This window comes from Theobroma cacao, chromosome 9 (genome assembly GCF_053813885.1).
Source record: "Theobroma cacao isolate CCN51 chromosome 9, ASM5381388v1, whole genome shotgun sequence".
NCBI classification, from domain to species: Eukaryota; Viridiplantae; Streptophyta; class Magnoliopsida; order Malvales; family Malvaceae; genus Theobroma; species Theobroma cacao.
In genome coordinates this window covers 49,575,261-49,597,724 of record NC_142647.1, presented here as the reverse complement: position 1 = coordinate 49,597,724, position 22,464 = coordinate 49,575,261, and the positions used below count along the sequence as shown (strand labels likewise).

Here is a 22,464-nt window from a genome sequence, read left to right as displayed (position 1 = left end):
TCTTTGAGAAACGTTAAACAAGCATTGTAAGTGGAGAAAGTGTAGCTCTTTGCCCATACAGCTTCAGCTCCTTGCTTCACCAGAATGAGTGAGCCATTTTCGAGGGTCATCCTTGATTTCCATGGCTAAGAATTGGAGCAATATATTTGTCTAACACATGTATAAAGAAGAGAAAAAAGGTAAAAATGAAAATAGGCAAGAACTACTGAATTCAAATCTCAAGGGAAGAGGAACAAAAATTGAACTTGAACAGAAGATTACTTGAAAGTTGAAAGAGAATTTATTGAGAAAGTGAGTTTCGAGAGTACATTGAACTTCAAACGATCACTGAAGGACAGTGGAGAGAAAAGGAGACAGTTGTTGCCTTGATGACGAGCCTGGCTAGAGAAGGAAGCTGTGGTCAGCCATGCCGTAGCGGAACTTTGGAAAGAGAGACGGCAGAGAGTTTCTTAAGGGAGGGAATGGAATAACAGTAGGAATTTCAGAATAACGCAGGACAGCTTACCATTTTAGTCGTATAACACAAATAATTGCGGCGAGAAAATTTTTTATGCAATGTCTATCGACATTGTTCAAGATCCCTACGATTACACTGCCGGGCTACATAATCTTTTATTAATTCATACAAAAATAAGGCACATTTCTAATTAGTCAGGTCATCTGGCATTTTCTTGTGATTTACTGCAAGAATATCGCTCTTCATCTCTAGAAAACCTAACCTGCCTATAGGTCCTAATTATTAAATTGTAAGACCTTGAGCAGCAGCAGCTGCAGGAGCCTTAGGCTTGGGCTTCTCAACGACAATGGCCTGAGTGGTAAGGACCATTCCTGCAACTGAAGATGCATTCTGCAATGCACATCTTGTCACCTTTGCAGGGTCAATAACTCCAGCCTCCAGCAAGTTCTCATATTTGTCTGTCATGGCATTGTAACCAATCTCCCATTCACTATTCTTCACCTTCTCCACGACTACCTCACCTTCCATTCCTGCATTTTGAGCTATCAGTGAGGCTGGTGCAACCAGAGCCTGCATGCAAACATAATGAATCAGTATGGTTTTAAAACGTAAAAACATAAATGTTGATTTAGTTAAACCATATGGCTTTAAAGCATTAATGTTTTGCTGACTGCAAGTCCACATTTATGACATTTCCATATATAGCATCCTTTGAGGTAAAATGTAGTATCCAAAATAGTCAAACCAAATTCAATCATCATTTAGACATCAAATCTTGAGTAAGTTTACCTTCTGCACAATGTCAGCTCCTAAGCGCTCATCTGCTTCTTCAAGCTTGTCCTTAATTGCAGGAACACAAGTTGTGAGATGAACAAATGCAGCACCACCACCGGGTACAATCCCTTCCTCTATGGCAGCAAAAGTAGCATTCTTGGCATCTTCAATCCGTAGCTTGCGATCCTCAAGTTCAGTCTCTGTTGCAGCCCCCACCTTAATGACTGCAACACCACCAGATAATTTGGCAATCCTTTCTGCCAATTTCTCCGTGTCATAAACGGAATCTGTCTCAGCTAACTCCTTCTTTAGTTGTGCCACTCTAGCTTGTATCTCATCCTTTGAAGCAGCCTCAGCTATTAGTTGAGTTGAATCCTTGCTAATGATCACTTTTCTGGCTATACCAAGCTGCTCGACTGAGGTGTTTTCAACAAGCAAACCCAGATCACTCGCTTGGAACTCAGCACCTGCAGTATAGATAATGAAACAAACAGTAAACACCATGGAGTAATGTCGCAATAAAGCAGAAAAGGAATCTTGCCACAATAGTTTACATACCAGTCAGAATGGCAATGTCTTGAAGGAGAGCTTTTCTCCTCTCACCAAAGCCAGGAGCTTTAATGGCAGCAACATTGAGAATACCCCGCAGCTTGTTCACCACAAGTGTGGCCAGAGCCTCTCCAGTGACATCTTCAGCAATTATAAGCAAAGGAGACCTCAATTGAGTAGTCTTCTCCAACAGTGGAATTATGTCCTTTATTGCTGAAATCTTTTGATCAGTTATCAACACTCTTGCATTCTCAAATTCACAAATCAATTTCTCAGGATTTGTTACAAATTGTGGGGAGATGTAACCTCTGTCAATCTGCAATGCACAGAAAGGGAAACAAGGATAATTAGAATAAGATTCATACCTCAACAGCCACCAAAACATCTGGGTTACCCCGGCACAATTTTTAAAAATCATTTGCAATCTGAAGCAAGACACACCTCCATTCCTTCCTCAACATCAACTGTGGTCTCAAATGAGGATGATGACTCAATGGACAGAACACCATCGGGCCCAACCTTGTCAATTGCATCAGCAATCATTGTTCCAATAAGGTCATCATTTCCAGCAGAAATGGTAGCCACAGCTGAAAGTAAAAGTATGAGTACTGCAATACAACCAATAAAAGAGAGGAGCTGGTAGATAATTTCGTGTGCAATCTATATTTGTGCACCATACCTTCAATATCATCACGACCTTTAACAGGTCTAGCCTTCTTTTCCAGCTCTTCTACCAACCCTTGTACAGTTTTATCAATTCCCCTCTTTACTGAGACTGGATTTGCACCAGAGGTAACACTCAGAAGTCCTAGTTTGATTATTTCTCGTGCAAGTACAGATGCCGTAGTCGTCCCATCACCAGCAGAGTCATTTGTTTTACTTGCCACCTTCATCCAACAGCCCAAAAAGAAAAAAAAAATGAAACAGCATGTCAGTGTCAATGACCATGGCATAGTGAGATTAAAGGCTTATAAAACATATCATCAGTGGGACATCAGTGAATAGATTATGAGCCAACCTCTCTAATGAGAGCTGCACCAGCATTTTCCATGGCATCAGGTAGCTCAATAGCTCTGGCTATTGTCACTCCATCATTGACTACCTTTGGACTTCCAAATTCATCCAACACAACATTCCTCCCTTTAGAATAGCAAACAAATGGCAGTTAATATAATTGCGCATATTTCTAACTAGCCATCACAATAAGTAAAAACAGGGATTCTAAGTTCAACAAAATATTCCAAACAAACATATCAAAATTTCATTAAAGCATAATGTATCAGTTCAGAAAACAAGCCGTGTGCCATGAAGCATGAAAAAGTTGAAAAGCTACATGTGGACACAGATAAAAATTGCAATTTAGTCAAGAGCATATACATACATCAGACAATTATGAACCTCAAATTTTCTAAAACAAACCAAGAAAAATTTCCACTCTCCATTCGACTTGAATCAGCTTTTCCTTCCTTTATCCCAAACATGGATAGACTCAAAGCAAAAATTTCCCAACACTTAAAAACATAAATGAGTATCATGTACCATAACAACAATGGGGAATGATGGAAAAAGAAGTTACCCCTGGGACCAAGAGTAAGGCCAACAGCATCAGCAAGCTTATCAATGCCAGCTTGCATTGAAGTCCTTGAGCTCTGGTCAAACGCAATTTCTTTTGCAGAAGCTCTCACAGCAAATCGGCTGTTTCCTTGCCGGTAATTTAGCCTCTGGTTCTGCTGCTGATTTCCCCTCCTCCTCAAACCCCCCTGCAATCATCAAACACGCATTAAAAACTCTAAAAGCACCAAACTTTCATCATTAATTCAATCACCCAGATGCAAAAAAATAAAACTTCCATCATTAAAACTCAAAAAGCAGTGTTTTTGCTGCTTGAGGAAGGAAATATGAAATGAACCCATCAAAGAAAGTTACCGGCTTGGGAGAGCAAAGAATGGAAGCTGAAGAAAGAGCATTAGCAGAGGCCATTTCTTCCCTTTGATGACCAAAAGGCTAACAAAAAAGAAGCTTTCTTTTTCTTACTTGGGATCGTGAGAGAGTGGTTTGAGAGTGGATAAGGAGGCAGGTAGGAGAGTAAGAACCAGGGCGTTGAGTCTTTAGGGTTTAGTTTTTAATGAGAGTGAAATGCTTCCAGAACATTCTTCCTTGTCGTAGAACCCTCCCTCGTTTTATTCCTTTATGCTTCCAGAAAATTGTTCCAACCAATTACTAATATATTTCTAAATATTATATATTTTAACACTTTTAACCATAATATCTTTGTAGGATGATTTTTTTTTTCATAAATATGAAGATGGGTAATTTTATTTATTATTATTTTTTTAAAATATGATTAAAAATATTGTTCAAAGTTATTGAAAAAAAGTGAAAAATACTAATAATGAATAGAACTAATAGACATAATTTGGTTTTGATTATTTCGATTTTTAAGTTATATTTAGATCGATTTATAAAAAATTAATTAATTTTATTTTCAAAATATTCAAATTAAACCGACTGAATGTAATTTCAATGATTTTATTATATGTTAGAAATTAAACTTTACCTTATTAAATTGAGTAAGAATTAAATGAAATTTATAAAAAAATTGAAATTTATACATTTTTTCAAATAACAATAATAATAAAAATAAATTATTACAGCAATAAGCTGTTTATTAGTACTGTTTTTTTAAAAGAAATAAGGGCTTAAAGCCCAACTACATTGGGCCAATCCGTTGGAAGAATGAGGATCAAAAGCCCAATAAATTTCAAGCCTGAAGGCCCAAGCTCGTTTTAACCTTTTCTTCCCCCATATCGTCCTCCAATTCAGGAACCCTTGAAATTCCCCCGTTACCGCCATTGCTGTCGATCTTCGTCACTCTCTGAGCTCACTCTATTAGGTCAGCAGACTCTGCCTTTCTCTCTATTTTCCCCGCTTAGTTTTCTGCAATTTTCGATTATTTCTGGATACAATAAAATCTTTGCAAAAAAAGAAAAAAGTGCTTGAACTTTTGAATTCAAAATTTTGCAGTGACCGTGAAGGTGGTATAATTTACTAACCAAAACCCGAATCGCCACAAAAGAGTTTTCGGATCAATCGAGAGGTTTTGACCGGTAAGAACTGGAATTTCATCAATCGAATCCGTAAATTCGAATTTGTTATCATTTTCACAGAACTTCTTGAGCTTGTTTGTTTGTTGTTTTGGAATGATCTGGAATGAATGCTTTGATTTCTTTTGAATTGTATTATATTGCTGAAATCTAATAAAATTAGTAGTAAATGGCATCTAGATTGTAGTAGTGAAAACCTGTATGGATAGTAAGGAAGAAGTGATAGAACGGATAACTATATAGTACCTTTTTAGATAGTAGGTGTAGGAGGAAAGGCTGGAATAGTGGCTGGATTTGTAGCTGTGTTAGTTGATTTTTGAGAAGAAGACAGTGATTTGGATTCTTAAATTGGTTTTTACGTTGTGAGCTGATATTAGTTTCATCTCAGTTTTAGTGGGGGTCTCACACTTTTAACAGAATCTGGGCCACTAAGGGACCTATCAGAGCCAATATGGTCTTTCCAATAACAAAGTGAAAAGACTATCCTAGAATTTTAAGGTACCTTCTTCCCATAACTTTTGAAGTTCTCTTTCATTTGCTTGGTTTAAAAATTCAGCAACTTCTTTGTCATCTCTGTTACAACTTGTGTAAGAGCATGCTTAGCAGTGATTTGACGTGTGAGGGGATCAAACAACGTGACTTCTTGAACACCTGAAATCTTTGCATCTTAGTAATTTTTTTATATCCTAATATTTTGGAATTATTGTAACATTAGAGTTGGTTCTCTTATGCATTAATATATCTGTAAAATTTATTGTACATAGAATCAGAGAACAATTTTTTTTTAACTATTATTCTTGATGCAAATTGCTGTAATAAATACAAATTTTTTGTTGTCCAAGCAAAAACATTGATTTGCTTCAAGTTTTGGAATCAAATAAGCTACATGAGTTAGGATTTATTTGAAGGGGATTCTACTGAAGTACTGCTTTTGGACTATTTTTGTGTGTTGTCTTGCTTGCAGCTGTGCATGAGGATTTGAGATAGCTAGGAAAATTTTTCAAGGGAAGCCTTTAACAACATGGGTAAGAAGATGCGGGAAAAGGATGGGCATAAAAGGGTCAATAACCAGGTTGAAGAAGGCAATGCTGTTGAAAAGGAAAGTGATTTTTTGGATGTGTCAGCTGGGAATATGAATGATGTTTCCAAATTAATCAATAGAGATCATGATAAGAATAAGAGGAAAGCGGATAACTGTGAAAAGAAGAAGGATCGGATGAAAAAGAGGAAATCAGAGTTTGATACAGATAAAAAGGAATCTCAGAAGGCTCCAAAGAAGCATAAGAAAAGTAAAGATGGAGTTGGTGAAGTTAAAGAGGCTTCAATGGAAATTTGTACAGCTGGAAAAGAGAATATAAAAAACGAAAGTAGTAAGGCAATGTATTTGGGGAACAATTTTGAGTTGGAAGCAAAAAGGGCTAGGAAAGATAAACACAAGAACAAGATTAGAGATGGGATTGATGCAGTCACTACTGCAACTGAAACCCTTGAACATAGTAAAATGCAAGAGACAGTTGAGGTACTAAAAAGCTGTAGCACTGAAGACATTAACAAGATGGTGCATGGAAAAGAAGGTGAATATGAGAAGCGAAAGAAGAAGAAACACAACTTGGAGAAGGTGACTGGTAATGTTGATGGTCATATTGCAGTAATGAGCAGCATAACTGATGGAAATGAAACTGACAAGAAGAAAGACCGAGAAGATGGGAATGTCATTAAAAAGGTTGAGAACTCTGGGAATGGGAAGAAGAGAAAGAAGAAAAGCATTAATTATGGTTCGGGTGTTGATAAACCGAGGAAGATGAGCACAGGGATTGAAAATCATGAGTTTCTCTACAGCAATGGTGAGTTAAATGGTAATGCAGTAGAATGCGGAAAGTTAGGCATTGGTGTTGATAATGATGAAGATGGCAATAGGGACAAGAAGAAGAAGAAGAAGAAGAAGAAGAAGAAGAAGAAGAAGAAATCCAAATCTCTGAAAACTGGTTCGGATGGTAAAGAGCATCAATCTTTTAAGGGATATAAAGATCGTGAGGTTGACAGCAATGATAAAGAGGATCCAGCTGACAATGAGGTAGAATGCACAGAATTAGGAGGTGGTGTTGATAATACTGAAGATGGTAACAGAGGCAGGAAGAAGAAATCTAAATCAGTGAAGAGTGATTCGGAGGGTAAACATCATAAAGGAGATGCAAGAACCAGAAAAAGTGTCAACACTACCAATCAATCTGAAGATGCTACACCTAAAGATATATCTAAGAAAGTGAGTTTCTCTGATCATGTTGAGGTTTTCCCTTGTGCGGATGGTATAGTTGATGAAAACATGGATGGCAAAGAAGGCTTAGTGTATGGTAAGCGTTACTCAAAAGAAGAAGATGCTATCGTTATGGATGCTGTTGCCAATTACGTTGAGTCTAATAATTTAGGTGAGGAAGGTCTAGATATGGTTCTGAACTGTAGAGCTTACCCCCAAGTCAGAAACTGTTGGAAGGAAATTCAAGCAGCCATTCCTTGGAGGCCATGTGATAGTGTGTACCGTCGAGCTCATGTTCTTTTCGAAAGGGATGAGAAGCGTCCATGGACCCCTGAAGAGTATGAATTGATCCAAAAGTTTGTTGAAAAACATGGACCGAGGTGGAAATTGTTGGCCGACACACTTGGCAAGCATAGGCACCATGTAAAAGATACATGGCGTAGAATAAAATTGACCAATACAAAGAGAGGGAATTGGTCTCAAGAGGAGTACCAGAATTTATTTGACTTAGTAAACTTGGATTTATCTATGAAAGCTTTTGAGGAAAAGAAATCCAAGCATGGAATGTTGCGAGACAATATTTGTTGGAGTGCGATTAGTGACAAGATGGAAACAAGAGGTTTTGCGCTTTGTTGCAAAAAATGGTATTACAGCTTAGCGTCTCATATGGTAGCAGAAGGCATATGGGCTGATGCTGATGACTATCGCATGCTAGATGCTCTTTCTAGCTTGGATGCTTGCTGCATGGAAGATGTGGACTGGGACAACCTTATTGAGCATAGGTCTGGAGATTTATGTCGAAAACGGTGGAACCAAATGGTTCAACATATAGGTCCACATGGGGTCAAGTCTTTTGCTGAACAAGTTGAAGTTCTTGCTAATCGATATCGTCCAGATATGCTTGATGCAAGAGAGGCCTATGATAGCAAATGTCCTGTTGATCTGCCATAGCTGTGTTGCGTTTGTTACCTGCAGAACCATGGCATAATGGTTACTGATTTAGTTTGAAGCTGCATGCATTATATTAGCTGATTGGATTGTCTAGAAAATTTTCGAGCAATCTTCTAATATACCGTTTTGATTTACTTTTAGATCTCCCCCTTATGGTCCTAATAGTAATGTTTTGATCCTAATAGCCTGGTAATATGGATTTTAAGCTCTCTTAACTTGTTTCTGAGTAAACCACTCATGGTCTGTTGTATAATCTTTGAGTATTAAATTACTATGTTGTGAGAGGTTTCTAGCTTAGTTTTGTATTGCCAATAAACTTCCTTTTCTATAAGATTTAATTTTTGAAATTCAATTGAGTTTATAAATATAATCTATTTGTTTGCTTCTGCTTGCATTTCCTTTGGTCCCCAGATGAATGTATTTGAATTCTATGTTCTGGTTTTTCCTCGGTGTCAGGAGACTGATCTGATAATAGTTTGTGAAAGATTTGTAAATATAATCTATTTGTTTGCTTCTGCTTTCACTTCCTTTGGTCCTGAATGTATTTGAATTCTATGTTCTGGATTTTCCTTGGTGTCAGGGAGACTATCTGATACTGTTCGGTTTTGCTTTTTTCTTTATTTATTTTCTTTTACATAATGATTTTGTTAGTGAGTGCCCTAACAGCACTCTTTAAGGTTACCATATTAGGTAATTTTTTCTTCCAATGCATTGCTATTCATCACATTAACTGTTAACTACTATATTTAATGCAAGAATGTTATTATAAATGGTATTTTAACTAACCTTAAAGAGTGCCCTTAGGGCACTTACTAATAAACCCCATTGTTCAATGCTCTTTATAAATGACAGAATACCCAAGTATAGCTGCATAAAGTATTATTGTTGTTTTTGTGGAATATTTTAATTTGTTAGCATGAATCTGTATTTTGATTTGCATCTATTTGGAATGGGGTTTATTTTTATTCCGATGATGGGTTAGTTTCTTTGCTTCCATCCCTCCTAACCAGCCTAGACTGTTGCATTCTCTCTGTACAATTCAAAACATGTGGGACCCTGCTTGCTAGGGATAATTTCCAGCCATTGCTGGTGAGGAAGATAGGCTCATCGTTGATTTGATTACTTCATTTTTGGCACTCCTTTCAATCTATTGCTAGTGTCTCTCATGATTTTAAATAAAGAAGATTTTATTATTGTTGTTGCAGGTGATTGATTTGCCGTCATGGCTGACCTGAAGCACAGAATTCTTATGGTGTCTGATTTTTTCTATCCCAACTTTGGTGGTGTTGAGAGTCACGTTTATTATCTGTCCCAATGCCTCCTAAAACTTGGTCACAAGGTCAGATAATTTTATTAAGTATTTAGGTTTTAAATCTTGTTTGTAAGCACTGTATGCTAGGTGCAAACAAATGGGAAAAGTGGAATGATGTTTTTCTTCCCTGAAAAAAGAGGAAATGGTTTTAGGTCTGCTATTGCCTAAAGAGGGAATCTTTTTCTTTTACAAAGCAGGGAAAGGTTTTAGATCTGCCATTTCTTAGCTGGAAAAATACTATTAATTTCTCCCTGGATGTTTCTAGAAGGGTTCTCTTTAAATGTCTTCCCCTTCCTCTTCCGTGCGATTCTTTTTACTGAAATTATTATCTTGTTTTTCTTTTTTCTCTTTGGTCAATAACAGACAACATATTTTAAAATTCCTTGGTCCTTTTCTTCCCTTCATCTCTTTTTAACATTCCTTTCCTGCAAACCAAATGTTTCCTTTTTTTTTTTTTTACCTCAATCTTTATAGGTACATCAAATTTCACTGTCCTTTTGTTTTTCCTAGATTGAATAATAAATTTACTCTATTATTTCAGGTGGTTGTTATGACCCATGCTTATGGAAATCGATCAGGAGTGAGATACATGACAGGTGGTCTTAAGGTTTATTATGTACCCTGGCGGCCATTTCTTATGCAGAACACATTACCGACTTTTTACGGGACATTACCAATTATAAGGACTATACTTATTCGGGAAAAGATATCACTTGTGCATGGTCATCAGGCCTTCTCGACTCTATGTCATGAGGCTTTGATGCATGCGCGCACTATGGGATACAAGGTTGTATTTACTGATCATTCTTTGTATGGTTTTGCTGATGTGGGAAGCATCCACATGAACAAGGTTCTGCAGTTTACTTTAGCAGATGTAACCCGGGCCATTTGTGTTTCTCACACAAGCAAGGAAAATACAGTGCTACGGTCAGGTTTGCCACCAGAAAAGGTTTTTGTGATTCCTAATGCTGTGGACACGGCTATGTTCAAGCCTGCTCAAGAGCGACTTGGCCATAATGAAATTGTTATTGTTGTGATAAGTAGATTGGTTTATCGAAAGGGTGCAGATTTGCTTGTGGAAGTCATTCCAGAAGTTTGCCGCTTGTATCCTAATGTGAGTTGCTTATTCCATGGTATTGCTGAAAAGATTTGGATTTAGGGGTTTGTTCTTTTACTTTCACTTTTCATGGTATTAGTTAGAAATAAGGACTTCACTCAGTTTTTCTCTGTGGCTCCCTACCGGCTACTGGCAAGGTATGAGATGGTTAGATCTTTTTATTACCTATGCCCTTTAGTTAGATCTTTCACAATGGGGTCATTGTTATTGCTAACTCAGAGTGAGCAGAAATGCCACTTAACATATGTAGGTGATTTAGCTCATAATTCCTATTTACATTGGAAGATCTGTTTATGTGTGGTGTGTGTGTTTGTATATATGTCTTTTCATCAGTACCTGCCAATAGTTTTGTTTTTAATTTGTGTAGAAAATTGTGTCATACTCACTTTTTTATTTTTTATTTTTTTATGGTCATTAGCTTTTCATGTTATGATTGATTTTGCTCGTCACCTTCCAAAATAATTCAGTAGTCACATTGTTTTGGTTTAGTTTTCAGAGTTAGTACGTTAGAATCAAAACATTAACAGTTTTCTAATATTTATGTTGCTTTTATCAGTTACAGGACCAAAAATCGGCATGTTTAGCCAACTGGCATGTTGCATCTGCTCTCTTTCCTCTCTCACACACAACCGCCCACTTACTCATACATTAAATCATCTGAATTTCTGCTACATGTACGGTGGTGAATCCATCAATATGTTTCTATTTTGAGTTAACCTTTGGGTAGTTATATTTCTATCGGTGTGATTGTTCCTCATTTGGATGAAGTATTTGATGTTTAGCTCCAAGTACAACATTAGCATGTATTGTTTGTAGTCTCCCCTGCTATTTAAGTTTTTTTTTTTGAAAGATAATAATTTTCATTAAAAGAGAACCCATAGGTTAACTCCATTCAAAAGAACCAAAAAACTGCAATTTTGAGGCATATGCTCAGTCCTGGCGGAGGCATACCCCTCAAATTTGCATTACAATTCCAGCAATCAAATCTTTCAAGACGAGACTACTCTAATTCCTAGCCCTTAATGGAAAACATAAATCACCACGTGACAAAAAACTCCCCTGCTATTTAAGTTTAATCTCTCATTTTGAAACACCTGTGAAGGTTCATTTCATTGTTGGAGGAGATGGACCTAAACGAGTGAGGTTGGAAGAGATGAGAGAAAAGCATTCTCTTCAAGATCGAGTTGAGATGTTGGGGGCTGTACCACATGCTTCTGTACGGTCTGTGCTGATTTCTGGCCACATATTCTTAAACAGGTAAATTGAGTTTGGTTCCTATAGACCACCCACGTTTGGTTGATTAATTCTTTATGTAATAAGAAGAGGAAAGAAATGAGGAAAAAGGAAAATAGAAGGCAAGTTGATGTTCCTTGATTATTTGGCAGTCAGGTGTAATTGCTGATCAACTTGCCTGATTTTTTATGTTATTCCTGTTCTTCCTTTCAACAGTTCTTTAACAGAAGCTTTTTGCATAGCCATATTGGAGGCTGCAAGTTGTGGATTATTAACTGTCAGTACACGTGTTGGAGGAGTCCCAGAGGCATGTATTGTGAAATTCTCACTAACCTTGTTGAAGTCATTTCCTGTTGGTTTATACTTTCTCACCTTAGAGGACTGAAAATTATTCTAGATATCCTATCCTCTAGCAGTTTTATCTTGATAATTTTTCTTTTATTTGTTCTAGGTATTACCAGATGACATGATAGTACTTGCTGAACCAGATCCTAGTGACATGGTACAAGCAATTAAGAAGGCAATATCTATCGTTCCTGAGATTGATCCACTAGTTATGCATGATCGTGTAAGTTATTTTGATTGAATTACTGCATATAGTAATTTGAATTGTGTGAGGTGGCCAAATATATATTTTTTCTTTTCGCTTTTCTTTTTTGGCCAGATGAAGAGGCTTTATAATTGGAATGATGTTGCTAAAAGGACAGAGATAGTGTATAATCGTGCTTTGAAATGTTCTGATCAGAGTCTCCTAGAACGTCTCTCACGGTATGCATTGAAAGTTTTCTGAGCGGATGATGCTCTCAAAAATGTTTAATCCAATATAGTGCTATGATGGTTTCATGCTTTTTAAGTACTTTTAATTGCATATTTTTCTGATGTAAACTTTGAAGACTCCGTTCTAGGTGGAATATCTGGTTTAATGTAATCTTAGCCCATTACTTTTGAGTTGAAACTGGTGCCAGACGGATTCCTATGTTGATGAACATGGATACCTTCAACTTTTTGCAATTTCTTTTTTCGTATATTAGAAAGTCATTGATTTTAATGTTGGTTCGAGGTGTCTGATATGTGTTTGATTTGGAAGGCAGGAAAATTAAAATTTGAGAGGATGTAATTGAACCAAAACTTTGATTCCACAATCAAGCAATCATCAACAGTTAATACATTCAACCTCATATTGTTTAGTGAATGCACAATAATTGTAGAAGAAAGTTGCAACTTCTTCGTTAGGTGGGTGGGATGTTATATCTTGCATATTTTGTGATTAATATCAGGGTTGCTGATGAGGTCACTAATTACTTGTTAGGTATCTTTCATGTGGTGCTTGGGCAGGCAAGCTCTTTTGCTTGGTTATGATAATCGACTTTTTGCTATGGCGACTTTTGGAACTATGGCAGGTTCGTAGTTTTTCTTGTATACTAGTTTCATCTTCTTTGGTCCCATAAATTATCACAATATCCATGTTTTACTTATCAACTGTTTCATACGGCACCAGCCTGCAAAGGATATTGAGGAGGTGCCTGATGTCGTTCTACCCCGGGATCAAGATGGAGAAAACATTGAAGGATTTCGATGAAAATCTGAAGACTCCCTTCAAACTTTCAGGTGTATGAAGAGTCAGCTAACATGTCGAACCTGCAATGGATAATCTTCAAGCTTCGGGCACTTATTCCGTTCTGAATGTAGTTAATTTTTGGGATGCCCTGTAAATAAAAGTCAAAGACCATTACTCCATGGATTGCTGACTGGTGTAAACTGGAGTTGGTACATGCAGGACGTTACACCAAGGGGACCGAAAACTTCAGGAGCTTGTTTTGAGGTTCTTCTAGCATCATAGGATCATGACTGGAACTGGTTCTTTTTCATTCAAGTTAATTACCAAGTACTATTATTATTTTCTTATTAGCATCGAATGATTAACCAAAGAATCAGAGTTGTAAGATATTTTTGCCTATTAGCTATCAATCCATGTGATTCTTCGATGAATCTTTTCTGACTTTGTTTACATGCTTAATCATCCCATTACTTGTGTATTTATATACATGTATATATTATAAGATCGAAAGTCTCCTAAGAAAATCGTTTTGGATAACAGTTTGTTCGTTAATCAGATTTGAAATTTGGTTTTCTTTCCAAATCACTTTAGTTTTACATCGAATAGATCTTTCGCAATGTTTCCAAACTCGACTTGATCTTCTTGATCTCGTAACCGATTCTTTAATATTCTACCATAAAATCTCTCTCAATGAATGAGCAAATCGGGAATGCTCGCCCATCCTTCCACCTAGCTGACGAGCTCCTCCCTCTGGTTGTAATTTGCAACCAGAACCAGCCATTTCTATGGCAGCCGGTCGTGGCTGCACCCGACTTCCACCTCACTTCCATCTTTGCTTCTTCGCCAAGAAATTCTGTGTTTCGTCTTGTCTTAAGCAAAATGGTTGCATACGCGCTTTGGCTCAAATGAACAGCTCTTCCTCGGCTGCTACAGTCCCATGCAGGCCTTTATCTTCTTTGCCTTCTGGCTTCCATAAACGAATGGAAGAAGATTCTTGCATGGAGAAGAGAAAAGAAAGAAAAGACAGCTTAAGAGTGGAAGAGGGTTTACGCTATGCAATCAAATCAGGTGCATGACGACGATGATTAATTCTGCAACAAATTTTTCAGCTCCCTCCATGATTGCTTGATTTTCTTTAGAATCTACCCAACCATTTTAATTGCATGATAGCCCTTTGCCCTTTTTTGTCTTTTTCTTTACATATGGAAATTAATTCTATATTATTATATCTTAAGAAAGATAATCAAATTGAAAGATAAAAGAAGCAACAACATTCTGTCTATTCTAACATATGTATGATTAAACAAAGAACAGAAAACATGAAAACTCTCCATCAATATCCTAAACTTTCTTCAATTTCTAAACCAATTGGGGGAAAGAGACAACTCTCTCTCTCTCCCTCTCAAGTTTGTATACATCCCAAGTCCTCAAAAGGGCTGCAAAATTAGGCTTTTTTTTTGGCTTTTTAATGACAACTAAGCAACATTTATTTTCCATATGCTTGGCTGAGTAATGGTCTTAAATGTGTTTAACAGGAATATCTGGTGCAAACCAAGCAAGAGTCTGCTCAAACACAACTCAAAAAATGGGCACATCTCCCCCCATAATCCATTTACGGTAAGAAAATAATTATCAAACAGACAGCACATTCCCTTCAAATATATGTTAACCATGGATTGGTTTACTTGGCATCATTTCACCAACCATATATATGTATATATATACAATGCTGGGGCTTACATCACCACCGGCACGTTACTAAGAAGAAACTGAGGGTTTTGGTGCACATTTGGAAGAGAACCAACGCAACAATCTACACGAGACAAAACACATTTTTGTCAGTTGAAATTTTCCAGTACTTGGAAGGCCTTTTCCTTCTCTTTTTGATAAACACTGAGAATCTTAGAGTGGATTTTTCTTCTATGTGTGATATCCTGATGGCCTCGGAGAACATGGGTCTAGAGATGGCTCTGCCGAACCCTTCCACGAGAAAACCGAGACCCTTTTCTCAAAAAAAGCCGAGTAGCTCGAAAAGCAAGCTTGTGACCTGCAAAACCACCAAGGACCGCCATGCAAAGGTTGATGGCCGAGACAGGCGCATCAGGCTGCCGCCCGTGTGTGCTGCTAGGATTTTCCAGCTCACTCGAGAGCTTGGGTACAAGACCGATGGCGAGACCATAGCATGGCTCTTGCGCCAAGCTGAGCCATCGATCATTGCAGCGACAGGCACTGGAATCTCCTCGCCTGGTTCCACTACTCCTCCTGCTCTTTCCACCCCAACTACTGGTTTGGCTCCATTCTCCTCTGGGCCGCTTTTGTTTTCATCGGATTGCTCGCCTTCTTTGACCTTTTGTGAGCCGAAAGTTGTCTCTGAAAATCAGGATGTGGTGAAGAGGTCTGTGGTTTCGAGGGCTGAACCTGTTTTGCCACCTTTCGAGTTTGATTTGGTTACAAACTTTGATTTGGAATTCTCTGCCAATGAGATTGCAATGCTGCAATCGGTGACAGGAACTCATGGCACAGAAGGCAAAGATTGAGGGAATGTGTAAAATGAGAAAACAGGAGTTTGCATGTTCATTTTGAATGAATAGATACATTGATTACAGTACATGTCCTCCTCCCTCCTCTTCTTTTCTTGCCCTTTTTTGATTAGGGAATATCTCCACCTAGATTTGCTCGGATTTTGTGTATGTGTTAGCAATTCAAAGAATTGGCTTTAAATGTATCAAAGATTTCAAATTTTCATTTTTTAAAAATTATACATATTCCACGATAAATAAGAAAAGAAAAATATTACTAAAATGAAAGAATCAAATGACTTATATTCGATCGACGTTCTACTAATAAATATTGACATAATGTAATTTTATTTTTTTAGTGAATATTCAAATTTTAAAAAAAGTATTTTAAATTTTTCGTAAGATGATGTATTTAAACACGATTTTGTAAACTTCAAATGAACGGTGAGATTATTCTTACGTGTATGAGAAACTTGTAAGTATTTAAACAAAGAGTAGCATCGATGAATTGAGCAGGGCCATCAGTCTAATCTTGTCACTGCTGATGAGTTTTTCCAATTTGGTCATGATTCTCAAAGGTTTTTGGGTTTCAAATTAGACCAGCATTAATCTTACCATAAATTGGCCAACTCAACATCTTTAGTTTCTAATGCCCTTATACGAAATGTAACAAGGGATACCAAAAAATGACCAGCAAGTTCAGTCCCAACCTGACCCGGTCAGGTCTCCAAAATCAAGTGTCCAGGTCATTTAAGTTTGAGTCATTTGAACTCAGGGTATAAAACTAATATATATATATAATTTTAAATATTTTTTTAATAAAAGAAAAGAAAATTTAAACTCTATTCGAATAATACATCATTCAATAAATTAAATATTCAGATATAATTAATATATTTTATTATTTATGTATATACATATTATATTAAAAAATTAATATCAAAATACTTCCACTGAGTGTCACGTGATCATTAGCCCCTAAAAGATTAATGTAGGATTCACAACTCTCTTCTAAAACCGGGACATTGAGCATGCTACCAGAAAAACATCATTGGCACTATGAACCATCAGTAACGACAGAATGTATGCCGACAACAAAAGAAATAACAGGAAACTGGTGCTACTGGCTACTGCATGGCACGACAAGCTTGCAAGTCTTACATTAGGGAAATTTTTTTATTTGGAAAAAAAATTAAATGAGGATAGATTTGGATCCAAGGGAATTTACAATCAAGTGGAGCATTGAAGCAAGATGATGTCTTTGCCCTTGGTTTGATGTCTGTCCCTTGAAATCAACACTGAATTTAGCATGGTCAAAAAATAACTGGCGCGAGAGATGAGCTAGCTTCTTGCAAAAGCAACAAGCTGCGACGTAAAAAACCCGATAGTTTAAGCTGTCAGCACGTTCATTGATATTCATCTGGTGACTCCAAATGCTGCTTGTTCCGAAGCATTCGCCACCTTTTCTTCTTCTTAGTCCCAAATGCAGGCACGTCTGAATAAAGACCACAACATATATAAACCAAGTATTATCAATTTGCAACAACACAAAGACAGATTTGAAAAGTGACTGATCTGCAGTTTCACAAAATGTTAAGATGACCCGTTTCTTCATTGCCTCCAACAAACACTCCCCGTCCTTCCTCCTGCGTACATCTCCAGATTACTTCGGCATCTCTTTCCATTCCTGAAATGCTCCTTCATGCCTTCACTAAAATCCTCATTGAAACTGTGCAACTTATGCACAAAAACCACAGAAGAAGCTAATGCTAGCTAAAAGCCTAAAACCCACCTAGTATATCATATTATGCACCTAACATCCCCTCAAACCAAACTTAAAAGATCTTGTATTGTCTGATAAATTATCCCGATATACTGACAGCTGTTGTCAGTACCTCTGAGGTACAACAGAAATTGTGCAATAAAAAGAAACACTGACAGGAAACTCTATTTGAGTGATCCTATTTCCGAAACTACTATATGGAATCTCTTCACCTAGAAATGGTTCAAAGCATGCCAACTCTGATGCCTAAATAGAGAATACAGAGTATAATTCCATGTCTCTCAGCAAGTTAGTAATTTCCCAAACTTGGTGGCATTTAAGACATACACTGGGTTTTCTTTCCATCAGATACTGACTGAAAATGTTTTAGTCACAGAAAAAAAACTTGCCAACTCAAACCCACCACTGGTAAGAAAAAAAGGTCAATCTAAGCAATATCTGAAGCAGCCTTTGAATTTATACCACGGGCTCAGCTGCATTCAATATGATAAACCAGTGCACTTCTAATTCTCTGCTGAATATGTATACAGAAGAAGTTATTTCCAATGGCAGATATTTACCTCCAAATGGATATATTGAGTTGTAATGCACCTCTGCCCAAAAGCTCAAAAAAATAACTGCAGAGAACACATTAAACCGATTAATTTGATGTAAAATTTCCACTGAACATCACAATGGTTGAGTTGCAGTGCATCTTTCTTCTCGAGAAAACAGCTATGGAAAAAGGAAGAATAAAAAATCTATAAAGGAGATGACATCCAATCAAGTAACCAACATAACCTAAAGGGTCAAACTATACCACACAATGACAGCTGGCACCTCTAACTACTGATACATATTAGGAGATGCCCAAATGCTAGGAGGAAAATGACATTCAATATGCTAATTGCAAATCACAATTCTGATGATAATCCAGCAAAAATATTTATTCATAGATTCTATAAATGAAATTAATAAAAGCAAAAGCGATAGAAATTGTACCTCGTTTTGACCTTTGAACATTTGGAAGAATCTCAATGTAACAAGTGTCCTTGAAAGATGTTATGACAAATATTTTAACACCATACTGCAACAAGTCATTACAATGCATTAGACAGCCAATATTTGCATGATTTACGCAATAACAAATACTGCTTTTTCCTATTTAAACAAAGATAGTACACTTCAAAGCAGTGCACACAGAAATTGCACTGATTAATCTTTCAAGTAACCACAAATTCATAGCACTTTGTAGGACAAACTAGATGGATAATTCACAACACCAAATTGATATGCAGGTTAGACAAATTAAACAATTTAACCAAAACTTAGGGTGGGGGGAATGTGCAATCTATCACAAACAAGAGAAGAAAATCAAAATATCTGGAGCATACCGCATCTGCAGCAGCCTGCAAAGTGACATGATCACCCCATTCACCACTCCTATTAGCATCCACATAATAAAGAAGCAAGGTCAAGAATAATCCAAAAAGGAGGAATGATTAAGTCATAGGATCAGAAAAATACTTGGACATCTTCTGCAGATAGTCACCATATGCCATGGGAACATACCCCTCATATATATCTGGATAAGACTTAAGCTGATTGTGCAAGATATTGCAAGACAAGAATCGTTAAAAATCAAAATTCAAATGCAATGCACTGTTATACAATCAAAGACTACAACACAAACTCAACATTTAAAATAGCCAAACTTTATAATCGTAAGAGAAAGACAAACCTGATTTACAACTTCTTGTCTCACAAATTCATGATGCTCAGGAGTTCGATAAACTTGATCAGATAGAGCACGGAACTGGCAACATTATGAAATTAATGAGAAATCAGGTATGTAATTTGCATTAAGCACTGCAGTAACAAATAGGAGCTTCTGTGACCCTTGGGAAGTACATCACAGGGCAAAAAATGAAAACTTATAAAGACTTAAAAGCACAAGGCAGGAATGAGATTTAATGTTAGTAGCAAAATTCAAAAGTTTCACCAGCAATGGACTTGTAACTCAGGAAATTCATGCTAAAAGGGAACCATTATCAAACAAACACCCATGCTTTATTTGGATTAATGAAACCTAAGTATGTGTAATGACAAGTTAGACACAGAACAAGTTCAATTATACTAATGCTTCATGTCTCAAAAACATTTACATAGGGAAAGAAAGAACAATTATACCCATGCTAGCTCTTAGTGTACTTACAAAAAGTATGAACTATATTACACCGGTAAAAAAGTATGAACTAATTGAGACAAAATTAAACAGAAAATGGACAACATATACTTAACCATCTGTTATATGTAATTAGCAAAACATACTTTATTCTGTCTGAACATTAAAGTTCCCGCAAACCTCATCAATCTCATACAATCAGGGGCTTCCATAATCTAAGACATTACAAATTTACACTACACCACTGCGTGTTAACATTTTAGATTTTATGCTTTCAGCTTTAAAAGCGAACCTGACAGTTGCCATCTCCTTCAACTTTAAGCTCCACCAAATTATAGACCTGCAATCTGTTATAGCAAAAGAATTTCCAGAATCAAATATTCAGAAAAAGGGTCACCTAAAGGGGAAAAATGAAAAAAGTGATAGAGCAATAAAAAAATACCTGGAGAACAAAATCTTATAGACAAAAGGAAAAAGGCAAAAAGAAGATAAAGAATTCACAGAGGACGTCGCAGTTCCAAGAAACAAAGAAAGCAAACCTTTCTAGTAGCCTTTGATGATCTAAAGTTGCTTGATCAACTGAGGGTATTTCACCATTGATTTTTGGAACATGCTACAAAAAATCAGAGACAAATCTGAAAGCATAAACTACAGCTCTACTTGAAATGTCATAATCAAGAATCTAAAGCTTACAGTCATACTTACAGGAACAGGAACCATCTGATTCAGCCTTTTCCCCACTTCACCATCAAGCGCATACTCATCTGTTAGCTCCAATATATATGACCAATCCTCCTCCTCACATAACAACTTTTCTTCAGGGCTAGAACATGAACTAGAAGGTGCTGTATCATCTTGCTCTTCCTGACCGCAATCCTGGCCTACGAGTCACAAAACAGAATATAGACACAGCAATGCGACACATTAAAGACATACCAGCAACTCCAAACATTGAACTGGAAATTCAGAATTTCACTTATACCAGAACCAAAGTCCCCAACAGACTGATCAATACAATCTTGTGGATAACCAGACACTTGCAATTGCAATGCTTCTTCTTCCTCCTCCTCCTCCTCCTCTTCTTCTTCTACTGCTTCTTCTTCTTCTTCCTCCCCTTGGTTTGGAGACCCCACAACTGCAAGTTGTGACAGTTCTTGAAGTTGAAGAGTATGAGCGATAGCCTCATCATTTTCTACATTGCAACATTCTTCAGCATTGTAATACTCCTCCTTGAAATAATTTCCAGGGTAATAATCCCCATCTTCTTGAGTTAGCTCACCGCCATATCCATAATTAGCATAAGGATCACTATTAAATAGTTGCAAACCCCACTTAACAAAATCATGTTCTTGCTCATACGTAATCATTTTCCAAATGAAGGTAAATCCCTTAACCGCAAAATGTGCTTCCTCCTGAAATGAACAATTTAGACCCAAAAAAAAAAAATGTAGATGACAAAGTTTAGTCCTTTAGCAACAAAATGCAAAACCCAGATTCAATAATACCTAAATATTTCTATTTTCTTCAACTTTTAGATTCAAAGAATGGATTTTGCGGCCAAAAAGTCAAATAGATCAGCAAGATTTTACCCCCCAAAAAAAAATCAAATAAAATCCCAATGGCATCAAAATAAACAATGAGTTAGCAGCATAAAGTTCAGTTAGTAAACCCAAACTGTCAGATTAAACAATGACATTAAAGAACATTAGCAAGAATTTAAAGACAAGAAAAAGCAGACACTCATTCATCACAAAAGAAAATAAATAACATTATCGAGACTGATTTCCGGCATTACCTTGAAAAGCTGAATAATAGTAGAAGGAAATTAACTAAAGATGATCATCCATGAAACTAATAAGAGTAATAAATATTGAGAAGGAAAATGCGGGGACGAGACGCCGCAGAAATGAAGAGAGTGGAGTGTGGGAAAACAGTTTTACTTGAAGAGAAAATGTTTAGTTAGAAAGGGAAAAAAATGAAAAATAAAAATAAAAAAAAGGAGGGGAATTGACCGAGGTCACGAGGCTTTGTAATTTAGTGAGCGTTTGAGTTCTTTGCTTCCGTCATTTGATAGACAGAGTTCGAGAAACATTAACGTTAAGTGACGGCTAAAACACCTTCTTTATCTCCTCCTTCTCTTGTTTTTTTTATTTTTTTATTTTTTTACAAAATTAACTATTTAAATATGAGTAAAATACGAGACAATTAATTAAACAGATTAACATTCTATAAATATATACATAAATATGTTTATTATACATATTACACAACGTAATATGATTAATAAATGAATTAAAATAAGTTATATTATATAAATTGATATAATAACATGATTAATTAAATAAATTAAACTTATATTACAAAGTCAAATTGATTTAATTCTTTAAAAATAAAAAGTTATCATATTTTAACGTGATAACATATTTAAGATGCGAAACTCGTTTAATTTCATGTGATTCTCGTGTTATGTTAAAGGGTACTATTAAAAATTGCTAGGTTAGAAAGAACATTAGTAATTATTGGTGCTATTATTACTTAATTATTTTCTTGTACTAGGTTTACCCTATTTATTAAAAAGTAAGTATTTTTGTATGGTATTGATAATTGAGTTAGCAAGTAAGTATTTTTGTATGATATTGATAATTGAGCAAATTATTGCACTTAGACCTTTCAATGACATGATTGACCC

The 22,464-nt window shown here is 36.4% G+C and overlaps 5 protein-coding genes across 6 annotated transcripts; 3 read left to right on the top strand and 2 right to left on the bottom strand.

Moving 5' to 3' along the window:
• Positions 1–479: 479 nt before the first annotated feature.
• Positions 480–3,913, bottom strand: CPN60A (chaperonin-60alpha). Its single transcript, XM_007016760.3, has 8 exons — positions 3,707–3,913; positions 3,357–3,540; positions 2,799–2,920; positions 2,460–2,667; positions 2,222–2,367; positions 1,790–2,096; positions 1,247–1,698; positions 480–1,027 (listed from the first exon to the last, which is right to left on the bottom strand). Exons 1-8 carry the CDS (start codon positions 3,758–3,760, stop codon positions 740–742), a joined length of 1,761 nt encoding a protein of 586 aa, XP_007016822.2. The 5' UTR covers positions 3,761–3,913; the 3' UTR covers positions 480–739.
• A 700-nt stretch (positions 3,914–4,613) lies between these two features.
• LOC18590928 (myb family transcription factor) lies at positions 4,614–8,441 on the top strand. Of its 2 annotated transcripts, XM_018127758.2 has the most exons (4): positions 4,615–4,673; positions 4,805–4,887; positions 5,273–5,382; positions 5,849–8,441. In XM_018127758.2, the coding sequence occupies exon 4, from the start codon at positions 5,906–5,908 to the stop codon at positions 8,087–8,089; it is 2,184 nt and encodes a 727-aa protein (XP_017983247.2). In that variant the 5' UTR covers positions 4,615–4,673; positions 4,805–4,887; positions 5,273–5,382; positions 5,849–5,905; the 3' UTR covers positions 8,090–8,441. The 2 variants fall into 2 exon arrangements, with proteins under 2 accessions (XP_017983248.2, XP_017983247.2); XM_018127759.2 differs by lacking the exon at positions 5,273–5,382 and having other exon boundaries at positions 4,614–4,673.
• On the top strand, positions 4,618–13,711 carry SETH2 (UDP-Glycosyltransferase superfamily protein). Its single transcript, XM_018127761.2, has 10 exons — positions 4,618–4,673; positions 4,805–4,887; positions 9,295–9,428; positions 9,943–10,515; positions 11,621–11,775; positions 11,968–12,058; positions 12,203–12,319; positions 12,416–12,519; positions 13,061–13,151; positions 13,250–13,711. The coding sequence occupies exons 3-10, from the start codon at positions 9,312–9,314 to the stop codon at positions 13,328–13,330; spliced, it is 1,329 nt and encodes a 442-aa protein (XP_017983250.2). The 5' UTR covers positions 4,618–4,673; positions 4,805–4,887; positions 9,295–9,311; the 3' UTR covers positions 13,331–13,711.
• A 1,535-nt stretch (positions 13,712–15,246) lies between these two features.
• On the top strand, positions 15,247–15,846 carry LOC18590926 (uncharacterized). The gene has a single exon (XM_018126950.2). The coding sequence runs from the start codon at positions 15,247–15,249 to the stop codon at positions 15,844–15,846; it is 600 nt and encodes a 199-aa protein (XP_017982439.2).
• A 1,014-nt stretch (positions 15,847–16,860) lies between these two features.
• LOC18590925 (OVARIAN TUMOR DOMAIN-containing deubiquitinating enzyme 12-like) lies at positions 16,861–21,765 on the bottom strand. The gene is made up of 11 exons (XM_018126519.2): positions 21,571–21,765; positions 20,758–21,187; positions 20,481–20,656; positions 20,315–20,388; positions 20,068–20,122; positions 19,332–19,406; positions 19,118–19,191; positions 18,985–19,033; positions 18,593–18,677; positions 18,172–18,228; positions 16,861–17,323 (listed from the first exon to the last, which is right to left on the bottom strand). Exons 2-11 carry the CDS (start codon positions 21,140–21,142, stop codon positions 17,235–17,237), a joined length of 1,119 nt encoding a protein of 372 aa, XP_017982008.2. The 5' UTR covers positions 21,143–21,187; positions 21,571–21,765; the 3' UTR covers positions 16,861–17,234.
• Between the last annotated feature and the right edge of the window lie 699 nt (positions 21,766–22,464).

Coding starts and splice junctions, on each gene's coding strand:
- LOC18590926 (XM_018126950.2), top strand. CDS start 15,247: ATGGCCTCGGAGAACATGGGTCTAGAGATGGCTCTGCCGAACCCTTCC.
- CPN60A (XM_007016760.3), bottom strand. CDS start 3,760: ATGGCCTCTGCTAATGCTCTTTCTTCAGCTTCCATTCTTTGCTCTCCC. Junction 2,368..2,459: donor AGGTCGTGATGATATTGAAG/GTATGGTGCACA, acceptor TTTTACTTTCAG/CTGTGGCTACCATTTCTGCT. Junction 2,097..2,221: donor ATGTTGAGGAAGGAATGGAG/GTGTGTCTTGCT, acceptor TGTGCATTGCAG/ATTGACAGAGGTTACATCTC.
- LOC18590925 (XM_018126519.2), bottom strand. CDS start 21,142: ATGATTACGTATGAGCAAGAACATGATTTTGTTAAGTGGGGTTTGCAA. Junction 20,389..20,480: donor ATCAGATGGTTCCTGTTCCT/GTAAGTATGACT, acceptor GATTTTTTGTAG/CATGTTCCAAAAATCAATGG. Junction 18,229..18,592: donor TGTTCAAAGGTCAAAACGAG/GTACAATTTCTA, acceptor TGTTCTCTGCAG/TTATTTTTTTGAGCTTTTGG.
- SETH2 (XM_018127761.2), top strand. CDS start 9,312: ATGGCTGACCTGAAGCACAGAATTCTTATGGTGTCTGATTTTTTCTAT. Junction 9,429..9,942: donor TCCTAAAACTTGGTCACAAG/GTCAGATAATTT, acceptor CTATTATTTCAG/GTGGTTGTTATGACCCATGC. Junction 12,520..13,060: donor CTCCTAGAACGTCTCTCACG/GTATGCATTGAA, acceptor ATTACTTGTTAG/GTATCTTTCATGTGGTGCTT.
- LOC18590928 (XM_018127759.2), top strand. CDS start 5,906: ATGGGTAAGAAGATGCGGGAAAAGGATGGGCATAAAAGGGTCAATAAC.